The sequence below is a fragment of the Diadema antillarum genome, unplaced genomic scaffold (genome assembly GCF_040938485.1).
Source record: "Diadema antillarum isolate AM-2024a unplaced genomic scaffold, OU_Dant_1.0 scf00000029, whole genome shotgun sequence".
Lineage (NCBI taxonomy): Eukaryota > Metazoa > Echinodermata > Echinoidea > Diadematoida > Diadematidae > Diadema > Diadema antillarum.
Window position 1 is genome coordinate 2,299,274 of NW_027270918.1, and position 17,233 is coordinate 2,316,506.

Here is a 17,233-nt window from a genome sequence, read left to right on the forward strand (position 1 = left end):
GTTAGCACAATGGCATACATCTGAACAAATACAAATGAGTCCTCTGCAAATCTGACAGGGCTCGTCGATTAACATCCTCAAAAGTGGACACAGCTAGCAGAAAAGCACACAGAATTTGTCCCTGATATCAAATGCCGGTATGATGGTCTGAATAATCTAATTTGATGAATTCTAATCTGCCTCTAGGTGGGCTTACAAGAAGCAGAATGGCAAGCTGGCAGAGGGGAATGGCTCAAATGTAAGCTTATTGCCAAAAAAAAAAAGAAAGAGATTTTCTATAATAGATATGGGAAAGCTTTCCTTTAACCTTCTTGGGAGTAGGTCATCTCAAAATATTATACCATTTGGGAATGGTACTACAAGAGTTAATATCACAATCTTTGAAGACGAAGGCAGCACTTGCCAGCTATCATGATTGCAGGCGGGGTTCATGCAAGAAATGTAATTAAGACAAAACTCTTCACATTTTAATAATAATGGACATATATATTCTTGGTAACAACATAGGATATTGTAAATACCATATCAATAGGAGTCCATCATAGTCAAAACCATGTTTGTAGATTTTAGCTCATACTGTCTTTTAGGGATCTGTGATTTACCCAAATTTGCATTTATAAACCCAACATGTGGATATTCTCTTTAAATCTGTGTAATTAACTATCTAAACAATTTCGGTCTATGATCATGATGTCATATTAGTCTGTGAAGAGTGTGTTTGTTTGTTTGTTTTTTCTCACAAGAAAAGATGCGAGGGAGGTGCTTGTAAAGCAATCACAAAGTATCATGACACTCTCTTAAGGCTGTGTTACTTTACACTGAACATTTTTTTTTTTTTTTTTTGGGGGGGGGGGGGGGAGAGGGGGCCAAAGGAAGGGAATATTTCCAATTTTCTTGCCCCCAAATGCACCTGTTGTTTGAACATGAATTTCATGTTTGCTGCACATTTTCCTGAAAAAAACCTTTTTTAAAATGTGATTTTGACACAAACTAAGATGAAAATCAGTAGGGTCTGCAGAAATAAATGGAACCTACTTCCTAATGAGGAAGGTACAATATGTGTTGTACATGTAAATGCGCACTCAATGTTTCCACAAATAAATAAAAGTTACAGAACACAATGAGCAATCCTCATGATGCACAAAGAGCTTGTGAAATTATTATACAATTTAAGTACATATATATCACACTATACCTCTAATGTATACTTTGTATATTATTCACTACAAATTATAACAGAATAAGATTGCACAATACCACTTGGATACATAAATTCTTGGGAGTGTATGGACCTACCGAGTTTCTAATTCCTTCTGGATGAAACTAAATGGCATAGAGTCAAGACCTATTGTTGAGATAAAGGCACAAACAATAGCTCTGAAGGGTGATTCCAAGCACACATTGAGTCCAGTGAGAGGTATATTGATGAATACTTCATGTCAACGTGACATACGCCAGCCTGCACAAAAGACCAGCACGTGACATGCAAAAGTCTTGGTTTCATGTGTATTAAAGGCTCAAGTGCTACCTCTTGAGTTCCTATACTTCAACAACCGTCTCCTAGCGATAAAAAACAAAGGGAGCTGCTGAACAGCCCTTATCCAGGCACTCGTAGCACAAGCTAGGTATCAATTCGCTCCAATCTGTCGCCATGCCGACTGCATGAAACTGATCCCCTCTCCACAGTAGAGGGCGACATGGCACACACACTGGATACTCACATCTGACAAATCTTTGTCTCCAAACTTCAAAACGTATGTTTTGGTCAATGTTCTAGTTGAGCCTTATGATCAGTGTTCACTTTGCTTTGCATTCAGATGTGTGGACAAAATTTCATTCCTCAATTCCTTCCATATGAATAAAAAAATAAATAAATAAAAAAATCACTCCCTTACAATGTAAACATAAGATTCTCAGACATAACACACTGCCATTACCTTTGGTCACAAGAGTATGTGCTGCCAAATTACATGTTAAGAACGAGGAGAATCATTTTAAACACCTGCTGAGTATTTTGAACCTGAATTCACAAACACTGATTGGACATTCAGAGCTAAGTATCATGCCGTGCTTGGCTTGAAAAAAGGATCACCATACAATATTAGGAAGTACAGCTGTCCAGACTAAAGGAATGTGAGAGTATGGAGAGAAATTTATACTTGTGAGTCACATTTCATTCCAATGATTAATCCTCCAATATTTTTCCTTTTCCTCAATTATTTCCTTGTTTTGTGTGTGTGAAGTGTATTTGGGACTGCATCGGTGCGTAAAATAAGAAGAATTCTCCCAAAGCAAATGCTAAGACTTCTTCATATAATTAATTCAACACCCCTCATTTCGTCCTGGCATTATTTAAAGACTTCAGCATGTTGGCACAAGAAGGAAAATCCTACCTGCATCCTTGATTATTTTTTAGATATTTATAAGCTGGTCAAATATTGCAAGACTGTGGCCATCCTCTTCTTGCCTTCCACATGGCTCTGTCCAATCACGTTTAAAGTAGGTATATACATCAATTTGATAAAATTAGGAGTTTTGTAGCCACAGGTCAAAGTCTTTCAGAGATCATCAAATTACTGGATTCTCACAAAATTGTGTCCTTATGTATACCTTGTGATGCAATTCACAATCATCAAAAGATTATAAGATGATGGGATTTTCTCAAATTTGAGCCCTTACTTACAGATTGTAGCACAGTTCAACATCTTTTACAGGATTATCAAATTATGGGATTCTTTGAAAATGTAGTCCTTATTTAAAATCTGTAGCACAGTTCACCACCTCTACGAAATTGTAAAATCACTGGCTTGTATGAAAATTGTGTTCTACTGGAGTGGCAATGATTATGCTAAAATCAAGACTAGCCCACATAATGGGAGATTCCACCTTGTAGTTACCATGTCGACTCTTGTTTTAACACAATATGAAGATCTGTGAATACAATTACAAGTGCATGACTGAAGTCCCACCCCCCCCCCCCCCCCACCCCCTCCCCCCCCCCCGACAAGTTCTCAGGTGTTCATACCCTACATACGTGTGTGAATACAAATGAATGAGTCTGGCCCCTGCTGGACCCTTTGAATCAGGGACGGTCAAGACATGAAGAGACTGGTGTAGAACTCTGAGACAGTCTGCTTCGTGTGGTACTTCTGGACCAGCTCCTGGATCTTCTGCCGTCTTCTCACGTGAGGAGGTGAATATCTGTGGACCAAGGAAATTAGAGCAAGTTTGTTCGAGGAACAATCACACACACTGAAAAACCATAAATATTTGCGCTCATGAAACTTTTGCAAATTTCACAAGACACAATTCACAAAAGCAAAATACATGTGTCAGGTTTGTGTTTACACTATCCAGTCCATGTAGTATACGTGTAATTTTTTTCATGGTCCACATTTTGCGAAATTTCATGCCACGAACTTTTCTGGTTGTAAAGTAGTGTGACGGAATGACCACCAACATTTGCTCTACCATCAGCATATGACTTTAGAAAAAGAGATACTGGCGACACATTATCCACTTTCTACTCTCCACCACACTTATTGGCAAAACATCACATGGTAATTCTATTTTTTCCCTCTCACGTGCCTGAATGAAGGCAAATGGCATGAATTAATAGTCAGTTTACACCCCAAGAGAGAGAGAGAGAGAGACCATCTTGACAAATCTAGGGCTGAGGTGTGCCAGAGATTCAGGCAAATTCATCATGAAATGAAAAAGAAACCATGTCACACACACACGCCAAACATCCAAACAAAACATGACAGAGTGTGTTTGTTTGTTGTTGCTTTTTTGTTTCTTTTTTCATCTCTCTCTCTCTCTCTTTCTGTTTGCGCTTGTTTTTTTTTCCCTTCTTCAGTTACATACATTTTCTTTTCCCTCAGGAATTATCTATGTCAACACTTCCTGATACTAAATAAGAAACAGGAAGTCAAAGATGTAATTTCGACAAGAAACTTCAGCCAAACTCTAAAAAGAGACAATGACTCCTGATATAGTTCAAACTCGGGACCAGTCGGTCATATGACAATTGCTGAAGTTTAAAAAATCCCATGACCTGGAATCAGGAAAACAACAAACAAAAACAATTCAAGACTGAAATCCTACACTTTAGCCATTTTGAAGGCCAACATGCTCTATATCCTGATAGTTTAAAGCTCAAGTTTTAAGGCTTTAATACAGTCTTGTGTCTTCTCAAATCTGTTACGGCAGAAGGCAAAAATAGCTTCGAAGGAACAACATTTTTTATGACATTGTACACACATCAGCACCTGGGAAAGTTGCAATTCAACTGAGCTGCTGCATCGCACATTTGCGAGCGAGCTTATGAGGCACAACGAACAGAAAGATATGGTCCTATTAGCTTGTTACTAGTTATGTCACACAGTGCGTTGTCAACCAAAAACTCCTTAATTTAATAGCGAGGGGTACTTTGACAATCAGTACCCCACACTTTTACAATAGCACAAGTGCAAATATTCACAACTGAATGACATGCACCTTAAATACTAACTTTAAAAGAACAAAACAGTGAGTGAATAGACGAGACATTAGCCGGACTTACTTTTCGCTCTCCAGCCTCTTCCGGTTGCAAGTGTTGATGACCGTCTGTCTGACCATCGTCCCCAGTGTCCGCCGACTGACCACCATCCCGTCCACTAGGGGTATGGCCATGGTGCAGCTACAGCAGGGCATAATGATTACAATGTTTTATTCAAATTCATGATTCTTGCGTCAAAATGTTTTTATTGTATCTTATTGACAAATTGCCCTTTATTGACATAAATAAACACTGATCATTCAGTGCTTGAGTAATAGCTATGATAACAAGGAAAAGTAGAAATTACGCGGTGCGTAACATATGTCCCCGCCGGAAGTAGCATTTTGTAACAAAATGTGCAATATAGGTAAAAAATCAAGGTCAAAGGTCAAAGAAGTCAAAGGTCAAAATTCTGTGTAGAAGTTTTGAAGCCCTCACCTAGTGCCATCACATAAAGCAAATGGAATCGAAATTGGGTTAGAAATGGCGAAGGAGTAGCATTTTGTAGCCAATGTACAATATAGGTCAAAAATCAAGGTCAAAGGTCAAAGAAGACAAAGGTCAAAATTCTGTGCAGAAGTTTTGAAGCCCTCACCTAGTGCTATCACATAAAGCAAACGGAATTGAAATCGGGTTAGAAATGGCGAAGGAGTAGCATTCTGTAGCAAAATGCACAATATAGGTCGAAAATCAAGGTCAAAGGTCAAAGAGGTCAAAGGTCAAAATTCTGTGTAGAAGTTTTGAAGCCCTCAACTAGTGCCATCATATAAAGCAAACGGAATCGAAATCGGGTTAAAAATGGCGAAGGAGTAGCATTTCGTAGCAAAATGTACAATATGGGTCAAAAATCAAGGTCAAAGGTCAAAGAAGTCAAAGGTCAAAATTCTGTGTAGAAGTTTTGAAGCCCTCACATAGTGCCATCACATAAAGCAAACGGAATCGAAATCGGGTTAGAAATGGCGAAGGAGTAGCATTTTGTAGCAAAATGTACAATATAGGTCAAAAAATCAAGGTCAAAGGTCAAAGAAGTCAAAGGTCAAAATTCTGTGTACAAGTTTTGAAGCCCTCACCTAGTGCCATCACATAAAGCAAACGGAATCGAAATCGGGTTAGAAATGGCGAAGGAGTAGCATTTTGTAGCAAAATGTACAATATAGGTCAAAGGTCAAGGTCAAAGGTCACGACTGAAATTCTGTGTAGAAGTTTCAAAGCTCCCATGTAGTGCTATCATATAAAGCAAACAGAATCAAAATTGGCTCATAAATGACAGAGAAGTAGCAAATTGAAGATTTTGATCACACACGGACGCACACACGGACACACGGACGGACGGACGGACGGACGGACGGACACACGGACGGACACACGGACACACACACGTACGGAGCCCGTTTCATAGTCCCCTGCTCGAACTCGTTCGGCGGGGACAAAAATCATGGGCATACACACTCAGGTGGGAATTTGATTCCAAGACTTCCTGATTACTCGACAGACATCATCATATCTCAGTAGTCACATGGATATGACGTCTGTCTAGCAATTGGGAGGTTGTGGGTTCAAATCCTACCCAAGTGTGATTACAATGTTGTTGAAGTATATACACAAATAAAGGCAATTCAAAAGCCAATCAAAATATCAGTATCAATCCCTTACAAAAAAAAGTCAGATTTAAAAAAAGAACAAAGTAAGTCTCCTTCATTATGACTCGATGACCCGAATTCATGAAAACCACAGTTTATGCAAATTTCTTCTGCATGAATACGATTGACAGATTGCATACGCCAACAGACGTCCAGTAACAAACGTGCATTGATGTGCTCATGTCAAAGGTATGCCTATTTCAGGCTTATTTCAGACCATGGTCTAAATTAAAAACCATCTTCCTGAATTCGGACCTACACTGAAGTGCAAGAGGAGAGGTAATTTCCAATGAGACAGCACAAGGTTGTGAGGGGCAGAAAACATACAAGAAAAGTGCAGGAACATTTGATTTTGATCTTAAAGAAAAAATCATAAAAAATGACTGGGAATGGTGTTATTTCAAAATATCCAAACACCTCATTTGATGGCGGCATACTGTCAGTGAAACCCATTATTACACATAATTCTACCAGACTTGATGAAATGTCAGGTTTCAGCTCAAATACTGCACTGGGTGCTCAATGAAAGAGACAAAAAAAAAAATCACTCTCCACTCCTCACCTGCTCTGGATGTGGATGCGGAAGAGTCCACTCTTGAGCAGGTGAATGTAGATGATCATGATGGAGGGGTCGGGCACCTTGCTGAGAGAGTTGCAACTGATGGCGAGGTTCTCTGAACCTGTGCTCGTCTTGGCAAGGAGATCGGCTGCAGAGTTTTACACACACACACACACATACAACAATAAAACCTTGCAATGAAACACTGCATATGCCACCTCATCAATATACCATCAAACCTACTGTAGAAGCCACTTGTTGTATGCAGCCATTGAAAAATTCCCCCAATAGAAAAGTCATGTTAAAGAACCTGTGTATAGCAGGTCACAGACCCATACAAAGCTGCAGCCGAGCCGATAATTTGGTGTGTTTTTCTGCTTTGCAGTCATGCTAGTTATTCATTCATTTATGGTTGCCAGTTCAGTGATCGGCACTACTGCATTCATATGCCATTCACTAATAATGATGAACTTGTAAAAAGCTTGCCCGCTGTATGCACGCTATTACTGTGCAATAACTTGATCAATAACGGCAACATCTTCAGTGCATGAAACACAATACACATACAAGTACAAGTGAGTACATAGATGTATGCAATGGTAAGACATGTATATAATATGCTGTACAAACAAAATGTGGATAACCTGTCTACAGCAGCCACCTGTCTTTAACAGTTACTCTCTTTGTTCCTCTTGAGTGACCACTATAGACAGGTTTGACCATAAAAGATTTTATGCATACATACTGCACTAACAATCATTGAATGAGTTTGATAAAAAAAATATATAAAAGACGTCAGTTTTTCTTACCGACTGGGAAGGCCTGGTGGTCCTCAAAGTTCTCCAGCCATACTACCATGACCTTGAGCTCAGGGGGCGGGGACGAGCCCCCCTTGGTGGACACCTTACGGGAGGGGCGCTCCAGGGACCCAGCCAGGGAACCCGCCAGGCTGCTGTTGCTACTGGAACCGCTGGCCTCCAGGTCCACCCCGGGCCGCTGCGCCCCCGGGGCTCCCTGGACCACTGGGGCTCCTGGGGCCACCACAGCGGGCCCTGGAGGGCCAGGTTGGTTTCTGGAGTCCTCCGGAACAGGTGCCAGCGGAGCAGAGTCTATACATAAGATGGCAAAAAAAGAAAAGAAAAGAGAAAATCTTTAAATATGAAGACCAGGGGCCCATCTCATAAAACTTGTTATCAGTGACAACTGCCACATTTCTATGACAAATTTGCTCTCAGCCAATCTGATGCAAGGATTTCAGTAGCTTGTCACATCTATGACAACTTGTCACTGATGACAAATTTTATGAAATGGGCCCCAGAATACCATTTTTTTTTTTCATATCACATCAATATGGAAGAGGAAATCTATGCTCTAAACACATGAAAAATACATGAAATAAGATGCTAAGATGACATACAAAGAAATCAGAAATGACAGAGAGAAACTGAGTACAAAATGACAGAATATGGATAAAGATTCTCTCACAGAAACATTGAATTCTTCCATCCTCTGAATACATTATTAAGATTTTAAGTGTGCCCCACTATAACATGACACCATGGATTTTCAGAATGACTTACAAATAATTGCATTGCATTTCCTGATTTAGATACAAAATAAAACACTTTCCCTTGTTTGCCAACAATTTTGTCCCATCTCTAATCATCAAAAGCCCACTGAATCATCAAAAGAGGAACACATCAAGGAAATGAGAGGGATGTACAGATTAAAGAAAACAGACACAAGAAGCAACAGTGGAAATACTGGCTACAATGAGGGTCTGAACGTGCCACCACAAGAATGAAGTTTAAAATCTGATGCTGAAAATACATGTACCTTCCGTGGAACCGGGCTTGGCCTCCTCCTCTGTGGGTACGACGAAGGCAATCTCCGACGAGAAGTCGGCAAAGTAGAGGACCTGCTTTCTGCCGCTGTACAGACTGCCACCATGGGTCTCCTCTGCCATACTGGCATCTAGTGGATAGCATCATTTTTATTCCAGTTCCATCATTTTGCAAACCTTCTAAGCATAACTTTCTTATACAGAATGTACCATCACAAAATTTCTGTTCATTTAACTCACAAATCTTATAGATACCTCCAATCAAACATAAGTGGGGGATCATACTTTTTCACACATGGGCCCAAAACTTTGGAATAAACTTCCCATATGTTTACAATAAGCATCTTCCATAGATGTTTTCAAATTGAACCTTACAACCTACCTCACTGATTTGCATTGATAGTGTTAGAACTTTGATGTTAGAATCCAAATCTAGAACTCCCTTGATAAATGATTCTACTTGCAATTTAAACAGGAATTACACTTGGACTTAGCACTAATAATACTCATCGCTGTTGTGTCCACTTCAATGCCAAGTGCTGAAAGTTTGAACAGGAACTACATTTGGACCTAGCACTAATAATACTCATCGACGTTGTATCCACTTCAGTGGAAAGTGCTGAAAGTCTTCTAACCATACTAAAAAGGCTTCATCCTTTTCACATCCATCAAAATAATTTCTAATGGTCATATGTAGGAACAAGAGAACCCTGTCTTTTTCTGCAAGGCTTAATTTCTTAGGATGAATGTTGAAAGGTGATTGAAGACTAGTATTTATGAAATGTGTATTAGTTCTGTGTTCAGACGGACTCATCATGACAGCTACTGAATATTTGCCAAATGATTTACATACAAACAGATATACGTTTCTGCATGACTGTATGTGATAGTGATTATTTCAAGTGATTAATGATGTGCATTGCCTTCCCTGAATTGCCATTCCCTCTTCAGTTGTTACCCAACCGTCTTTAGGTAGCTTCAAAACAGAATTAGAAAGGACCACAAAATTGGCCCTGTAAATTGGTGATTGACCGCATACGACACACCTCCAGTTTAAGCACCTATTACGGAGCCTTTTGGAGGACATCTACCAAGTACCAAGTACCAAGTATGTGCATAAGTTTGTTGGAAGTTTTGTCTATTTGTTTGCTTGTTTTCTTGGAGAAAGTCACTCACCAGAGTTTTCAGTTTCCTTGGAGGCAGATGTGGGTATCTTCCAGGAGGTGGACGTGTGACCTGTCCAGCCTGCATGCTGACCGATCACAACAGGCCAGCCCAGGGCCTGTAGGAACTCCAGGAACTGGTATTGCACATTCTCCTGTGATTTCTGTCGCATGGAAATCATAGAAAGGACATGAACACAGAAATAAGGGACTTATCCAGAGGTGTATGATGTTTTGTTTTGTTTTGTTTTGTTTTTTGGGGGTGTATGCAGGGAGGGCGAGGGGTATTCAGTCACTGAGCTGATGAGAGAACTAGCGATGCTTAAAGTCTGGCTGATATGCACAAACACACACAGACAAATAGTTTTACCAGGATTAGACTACCAAAGAAAACACTACGAAAAACAACAACATATTTCAATACATCTAACTACATATAGGCGATGCTTACATTTTTCTCTGGTAGCCCATTTGGGCCACTAAAATTCTGGTGGCCAAAATGTCTTGGTGGACAAAAAAGAAATGTGGTGGCCCAAAATATATGGATATATAAATTTCCTTTTGAAGTTTAGCTGCCCAATGGGGCCACCAACAGACAAGCCTTTTGAAATTTGGTGGCCCAACACAAATTTTTACAGGCCCCGTTCCAACGGGTCATGGTTAATGTCAAGCCCTGAAATACATTCTCATATACATTAAAGACAGACCGAGATGACTAATTCACCACGATAACCCTCACTGCGCTTCGTTCGATGATGAGCGGGCATGCCTGAGTGTTTTCTTTGCTGACTGGTGTAGATGTCTGGAAAGTAATTGTCACTGAAAGGGGATTACCTAATCCGCCTAATCCCTATTGGCTATTGTGTCACCATGGCCTTCCTGTTGGCCTGAGGCATGTTGCTACACTTGAGTGGGCATGCTACATTTACGACTGGGTCACGCTTGGATGGCTTACAGAATGCTGATGAAAAAGATTAGCAACTAAAAATGCAAAGTAAGTGGGCACATAAGAGGATTAAGACTGGGTTTTCCCCGGAGTTTAGATCCTGTCGATCACATGCTTCACCTACCACATTCTTGAGGATCTCCTCTGCCTTCTTCTGGCCCGTCTTGACGTAGAAGATGAACGCGGTGTCGAAGGTTCTGCTGGGGATCTGGTCCAGCTGTAGGAGGTCCCCGGTGAACCCCGCCTGGCTCTCATCCAGCGCCACCAAGGCCGGCGGGAGGTGAGTGTTCTCTGGACCCTGTTCACACGAGAAGAACAATGAATCCACACCAAATGATCACGTCATGAAGCTTTGACTGGACATTAGCAGGTGCATTATGACGATTAAAAGACAGTATTAACTGTGACAGAAATCAGGATGTTGGCTCTGCAGACATGGAATTGATGTTCTGTAACCAAAGAGACATCGATCAACTCTGGGTTACAGTGCACTCCCATTATAATGAACACAATTATAACAAACTTTCTCTTACAATGAAGAAGAGAGTCAGGTTCCCAAAATTATCATCAGATTCCCAAATTATTTAAATGCTGCATGAAAAAACTACCGCTACTTGCTGCTTCTCTATCTCTATACATAAATGACATTTTGAAGGTGTTATGGTTTTAAGTAAGCTCTTCTGATTTCCTAACCCAAGAAAACATATGGATCACCATCAGTTTTAAAAGGCCTGTACAACTATTCGATCACTGAAAATACACTGACTTCACTGAATGAGAAATAAATCACAGCAGCCAGTCAACCATCAACCTAATTCTATTGTGGGCTTATGATAAAATGAGTTTTCACCTGCAAACTCTCAATGGAGAGGTATCCGAGGTGCGAGAGGAGAAGCCTGGCCGGGCTGAACTCCCCTGATGGCCTGGGGGGCTTGGTCTCCGTCTGCGGGTTGGGGTAGTCCGCACGGCCCTTCTCCCGTCTGGCCGTCTCGCTGACTAGGGCCTCATACTCCATCTGGTCCTGCAGGAGCCGTCCAAGCTTGACGTGGTCCTCCCCAGACTCCTCCGTCTCGATCTCGGACAGGCTCGGGATGCTCTGGTCCCTGGTGGCGTATGGCATCAGTAACCGGACAAAGGATGAACAGAAAGTAAAGACTGATTTCAATCAAGCTAAATGCAGTTCGGTCTTTTGAATGAAGAAAGCTAATCGCATGGAAAAAATTGGGGTATCATCAAAGGACAAAGTACCAATACGTGTGACATTTACTTCTTATGAAAGGACTCATACTCACATATCAGATGGACTTTATGGGGTTTTTTAACATCGGGGGCATTTCATAAAGCATTTTGTCTGACAAAGTTGTCCGACAAATTTGCTCTCAGCCAATCAGATGCAAGGATTTCAGTAACTTGTAACAGTTTGTCAGAAAAATATCCGACCAAAATGCTTCATGAAATGCCCCCCAGGAATTTGTCGCACCACTTGTTTTACATTTCCTTGAATTCACAATCTCAGAGTTAATCTCCTTGTTGGACCATATTTGCTTTCCACAGTGTTATGACAAAAGAGAAAAATCATTGCCCTGTGAGTTGGTCAGCCACTGCAAGAACAGATATAAAGACATCGTGGCTGCCATTGTAGAGATTTGACAGGGCATGCTGATTGGTTGCTTGATTCTTATCACTACCACATCACGACCAGTCTTTGGCAACCTCATTAGATCACCATTCTGCAGCTCACATTGTACTGCCATTAATTGCCATTAGAAAATTTAGTCATGTCATCAGCTGAAATCACATGGCTGCTTGACACACGAGAATGAACATGATAGCTACTTACGCCTTAGTGATGGGAATCTTGTTGATGGAGTCCGGGAAGTATTTGGAGGTTATCTCGTGATGGGTTCCCATGCTGTCGTTGGGCTCCGGCCTCCCCGGGTAGATCAGCCGTTTCTGAGCCGCCTCCTTTTGGAAAGGATTTCGAGAAGGGTTGCCACGACATTCACTTATTAAAATGTCTTCTTATGATACAATACATTCTCATCTAATCACAGCAGTTTCTTCAGTATATTAAGCACCTTCCCCCCCCCCCCCCCCCCAACTGGGCTATGCTGTGTATTACCTAAGCACTGCTAGGTACTCATAATACATCTTGTCCGAGGATGTAGGTGTGAGAGGGACTTGAACCAATAGGGTCCCCTGTGAGAGCCTTTTCCACTTATGCATATACCGTTAACGTAGTGCTTCATCCTAATAAATGCCATCAAAATTGCATTTGTACATAGTAGCTGGCTCTGTCAGTGAATGATAGGTTTCGAACCACATTCAATATGAGGAGGTTGGGCATGACAAATTTGAAGAGAGATACATACAGGATATCAATAATCATCTGGCATAGGAGTTATTGCATTGACCTTACACATATACCTATGCTCTCTTTCATAACTCAACTCTCTCAGTCCATCACACACGTAAGTTTGTGGCAATCTACCTGGTCTTTGCGAGACGAGTGCCTGAGCTGGAATGTCCAGACGTGGCGACCAGTCGGGCCTCGGATAATGGTGGTCACTGTTGGCAAGGGTTCTGAAGATAAACAATTTAAGAAAAGATAACATCTGTATTTTCCTTTTTCCTCAGCTTTGCAGTTTGATAAGGACAATTCTCTCAAACAGTTAAAAGAAACACAGAAGAAATTGCACCAGCATCTTTGTATGAAGATAATACTCAAGTGTCCTTGGTTCAGCATTTCATGTATAGATTTGATTGATCTCATACTACCTACACAATAAAGGCAATGGCACCGACATATGGGTCAGGGAAACTTCAGAGAAAATCACAAAGGTGATAACTAAAATTATCACTCGACTATTTATAAATCATTCAACCTAACATTCTGTGGGCTTTCAAGAGCAGCCAGGTAAAGTCATGTTACCTCCATGTCATTCATATTGTTCTTCTCACTTTGTTTTTGCACAGACTGATCTTCATACTGGTTCCATGACATTGGCTCCCGCGACAATTGCTCCCACGCATGAAACATCTGCTCACTAAGCCAAACATAGGAATTCTACCCACACACATTTGTAACCCTAACCCTAATCCTCACATCAAACTAAACCTAAAATCCTATCACAACCCTAGCTCTAACCCAGAGTCCTTGGAGAAAATAAGACTGGGATAATTGTCGCAGAAGCAAATGTCGGGTCACCAAAAACAAACAAACAAACAAACAAAAACAAGACGCAGAAAACAAGGAGGAAATAACAAAGAATAGGTATTTCAGCTGTTTGGACGATGTAAGGAATGAATGAGATCAAGGCGGATGGTCATCAACTGACCCTTGGCATATTTGAGAGGTTCCTCCAGCATGGCCAGCAGGATGGTGTTGTCCATGACGAAATACTTGAAGGTCGGCTTGACCTCGGTGTTGGGATGGTCCACGTACTGCAGGAGGGAGGCTTCATCCAGGAGGGACACCACGGTGGCGGGTCCACACGGGGCTGGGAAGGACCCCTGAGTTTGGGGGAGGGAGAGGGGGGAGAGGAGGGATGGGAGGGTGGCAGGAGAGCAAGAAATTAGATTACAGCAGAAACTTACAATCACCAATGCACAAGGAGGAAGACAACAGATATGAAGCCTCTCACTGAATACATGAACATGTTTCTCTGGATTAAAGTTTTTCACTGAACGATGTTTGCGCTTACCCAAAACCGTGATTGATAAGGGCTGAAAACTAATGGTATCTGCTTTGGTAGTAAATTGCATGTGTCAGTGAAGGAAAATGCAAACTGAATTGGCATGAGCAGCATCATGGACACAACCTTTGACATTCACGTGGATAACAGATTGTTGTACATATGAGGAATTCCCTTTCTTGGAATTCTGACAAATATACTTTTTTTTTTCCATGCAGGGGTTGCATAGAAATTATTGACAATGAATGTAATAAGGATGCATGTAGGACTGGAGATTTACTTGATGGGAAAATAAACATTTCTTACCATATAGCACAGAGCAAAGAGGGGCTGAGCTCGCATGTGACATCACAAAATTGCGGATTTGTGCTTGACTGATCGCAACTTCAAAAAAATCATAAATCTCTTGCTTTTGATCAGAATTTGCTCAAACTTTCACCATCCTGTTCCTTGAATTTTCTGCTGATCTATTCACACAAAACGATTTTCAGGGGTAGTCTCTGCCTTTCAGGATGCAAGCAGACGAGTCGGTCCCTTACCAGCTGGTTGAGGATACAGGAGAGGACTCCCTGGGCGGCATTCTTGACCCGAGTGGAGGTTGGCTTCAGCTCCTTCTCCTGCTTGAGGACGGCCGGGATGCTGGCCTTGGGCTGCGACTTGGTGCCCGAGATGCCCAGCTCTACCACCTCCAGCACTATCTGAAGTGTCTCCTGGATTTGGGACAAGGAAACGTGGCATTGCTTTAAGGGGTATTACTGTTCATAGTATTGCTCTACTATATGAATGACTCATTCCTGGGGACACACTATACTGCCACTTCTTTGCTACTGCTGCAGACCATGCAAGTGAGAACCACACAAAGTTTGCTTCCATTCGTTCGTTTGTTTGTTCGTTCATTTATTCATTCCAACAAAAGATCAGTGGTTACGAAAGAACACAAACAAAAATCAATCAAAATGAGATCAATGACACAATGCAGCAAAGAAACTTAGAGTTTACATATTTTACCATATCAAGCAGTTCATGGAAATGAAAAAGAGAACTAGAGAAAGGCCTTGAGGCCTTGCACAAAATGAGTACTTATAGAGGCACATTGAGTGTTTTATAATTTCAAACAACAATAACAACATTCTAGTGCACACTATCTTATCCTGAATTACATTTACTACTTTCACTACCTATTTTTGTTTCTTTGTAATTTCTATGTAAAGTCTGAAGTAATAAGTCCCTTAGTTGACAACATTCACAACACAACTTCCGAAGAATGAGGAAGGTCAGAAATTGATACTGAATATGTTTTTAAAAAAAAATAGGAGATGAAAAGATATATAGAGAAAGAAGCAAATAGAATGCAAAGAGGAGATGAAAAGTAGGGGGAAGTGGAAGGAAAACAAGGAAGACTACGAAGGCAGAAAAAGATGAAGACTAGAAATGTCGCTACAGCGACTGGTTATACCCCCGCCAAACAACATTTCATAAGCTTTGGTCAAAACAACATTTCATAAGCTTTGGTCAAAAAACTGAGGAAGTAGTTAAATCCGCAAGATCTTTCCTTGATCTTCTGCCATTAATATGCCATTACCATGGCAACGTACTTTCGGGTACTGTCGAAAAATGCGTCTTGCACATCTACAACCAAAGGCACACATCTGTACCAAGTTTCATGGAAATTGGGCAAAAACTGAGGAAGTAGTTTGCAACACAAAATTTTCCATCATTTTGGCTCATAATATGTGAGCTGTTACCATGGCAACATACTTTTTGTCACTGTCAAGAAATGTGTCATGCTGACCTATATCCTAAGACAAACATTCAATATGAATTCCATGAGAATTGGAAGAACACTGATGAAGCAGTTTTGCCATGAAGCATTTTGCCCTATATTTTACCAATAACATGCCGTTACCATGGCAACGCACTTTTTGCCACTGCGGAAATATGTGTCTTGCACATTAACATATTCAGATGAACATCTGTACCTAATTTCATAAAAATTGATCAAAAACTGTGGGAGGAGTTCGCGACGCAAGATTTGTACCCATTTTTGCCCATAATATGCCGTTACCATGGCAACGTACTTTTGGGTACTGTCAAAAAATACGTCTTGCACATCTACAACCCAAGGCACACATCTGTGCCAAGTTTTATGGGAATCGGTTGAAAACTGAGGAAGTAGTTCGCGACGCAAGATTTGCAACGGACCGACCGCTCGACCGCCCGACCGTCCGCTGATTCCTATATACCCCCTTCAAACTTCATTTGGCGGGGGTATAAAAAGAAAAGATAAAGTAAAGATGAACAAGTCATCTTCATTATCTTCAACTCACCCTGTCCTTGAGGAGGTAGCTGTGCTCCACCACCCAGACGGTGAGACAGTGGAAGGCAGCCACGATGATGGAGTGGAGGTCCCGTGAGTGAAAGACGGACGGCTGGCTGCACTGCTTGGCGATGTGGTCGCAGATCCACTTCACATTTCGCTTGCACTCCAGCGGATCTGCGTCATTAACAGTATATAAAAACAAACATGGCATAGTGATGCAGAAAACTTTCATCAGTTTGGGAGATCGTACAATAGGAGATTTAGGCTTCTACCAACCTTTACTGACTTTTAATACATGGCATACTTTATAATGAAGCCAGGTACAAATAACAAATCTGTTATGAAAAGATACACATATTGTTACAAACTGAAAAACAGAAACCAAAACAAAATAAGGCATGCCACACATCAAGAGAATCATTTGTTGGCTGTTACTGTGTCAAGAGTCCATCTCACCCACTTAACCTTCCACAACTCATAATGTCAAATGAAAATGTTCACAGCAAGATGTTATAGGTTGATTTGAG

At 41.1% G+C, this 17,233-nt stretch overlaps 1 protein-coding gene across 1 annotated transcript in view; it reads right to left on the bottom strand.

The window, feature by feature from the left end:
- Positions 1–3,092: 3,092 nt before the first annotated feature.
- The window catches only part of LOC139737968 (ral GTPase-activating protein subunit beta-like), a 40,949-nt gene continuing 26,808 nt past the window's right edge, over positions 3,093–17,233 (bottom strand). Inside the window, exons 15-27 of the mRNA XM_071648639.1 lie at positions 16,714–16,880; positions 14,926–15,096; positions 14,030–14,204; positions 13,183–13,274; positions 12,532–12,656; positions 11,542–11,794; positions 10,816–10,989; positions 9,755–9,909; positions 8,576–8,706; positions 7,549–7,848; positions 6,743–6,887; positions 4,565–4,681; positions 3,093–3,201 (exon numbers count right to left, since the gene is read on the bottom strand). Of these exons, the coding sequence (XP_071504740.1) occupies positions 3,093–3,201; positions 4,565–4,681; positions 6,743–6,887; positions 7,549–7,848; positions 8,576–8,706; positions 9,755–9,909; positions 10,816–10,989; positions 11,542–11,794; positions 12,532–12,656; positions 13,183–13,274; positions 14,030–14,204; positions 14,926–15,096; positions 16,714–16,880 (2,114 nt within the window). The remainder of the gene's footprint in view (positions 3,202–4,564; positions 4,682–6,742; positions 6,888–7,548; positions 7,849–8,575; positions 8,707–9,754; positions 9,910–10,815; positions 10,990–11,541; positions 11,795–12,531; positions 12,657–13,182; positions 13,275–14,029; positions 14,205–14,925; positions 15,097–16,713; positions 16,881–17,233) is intronic.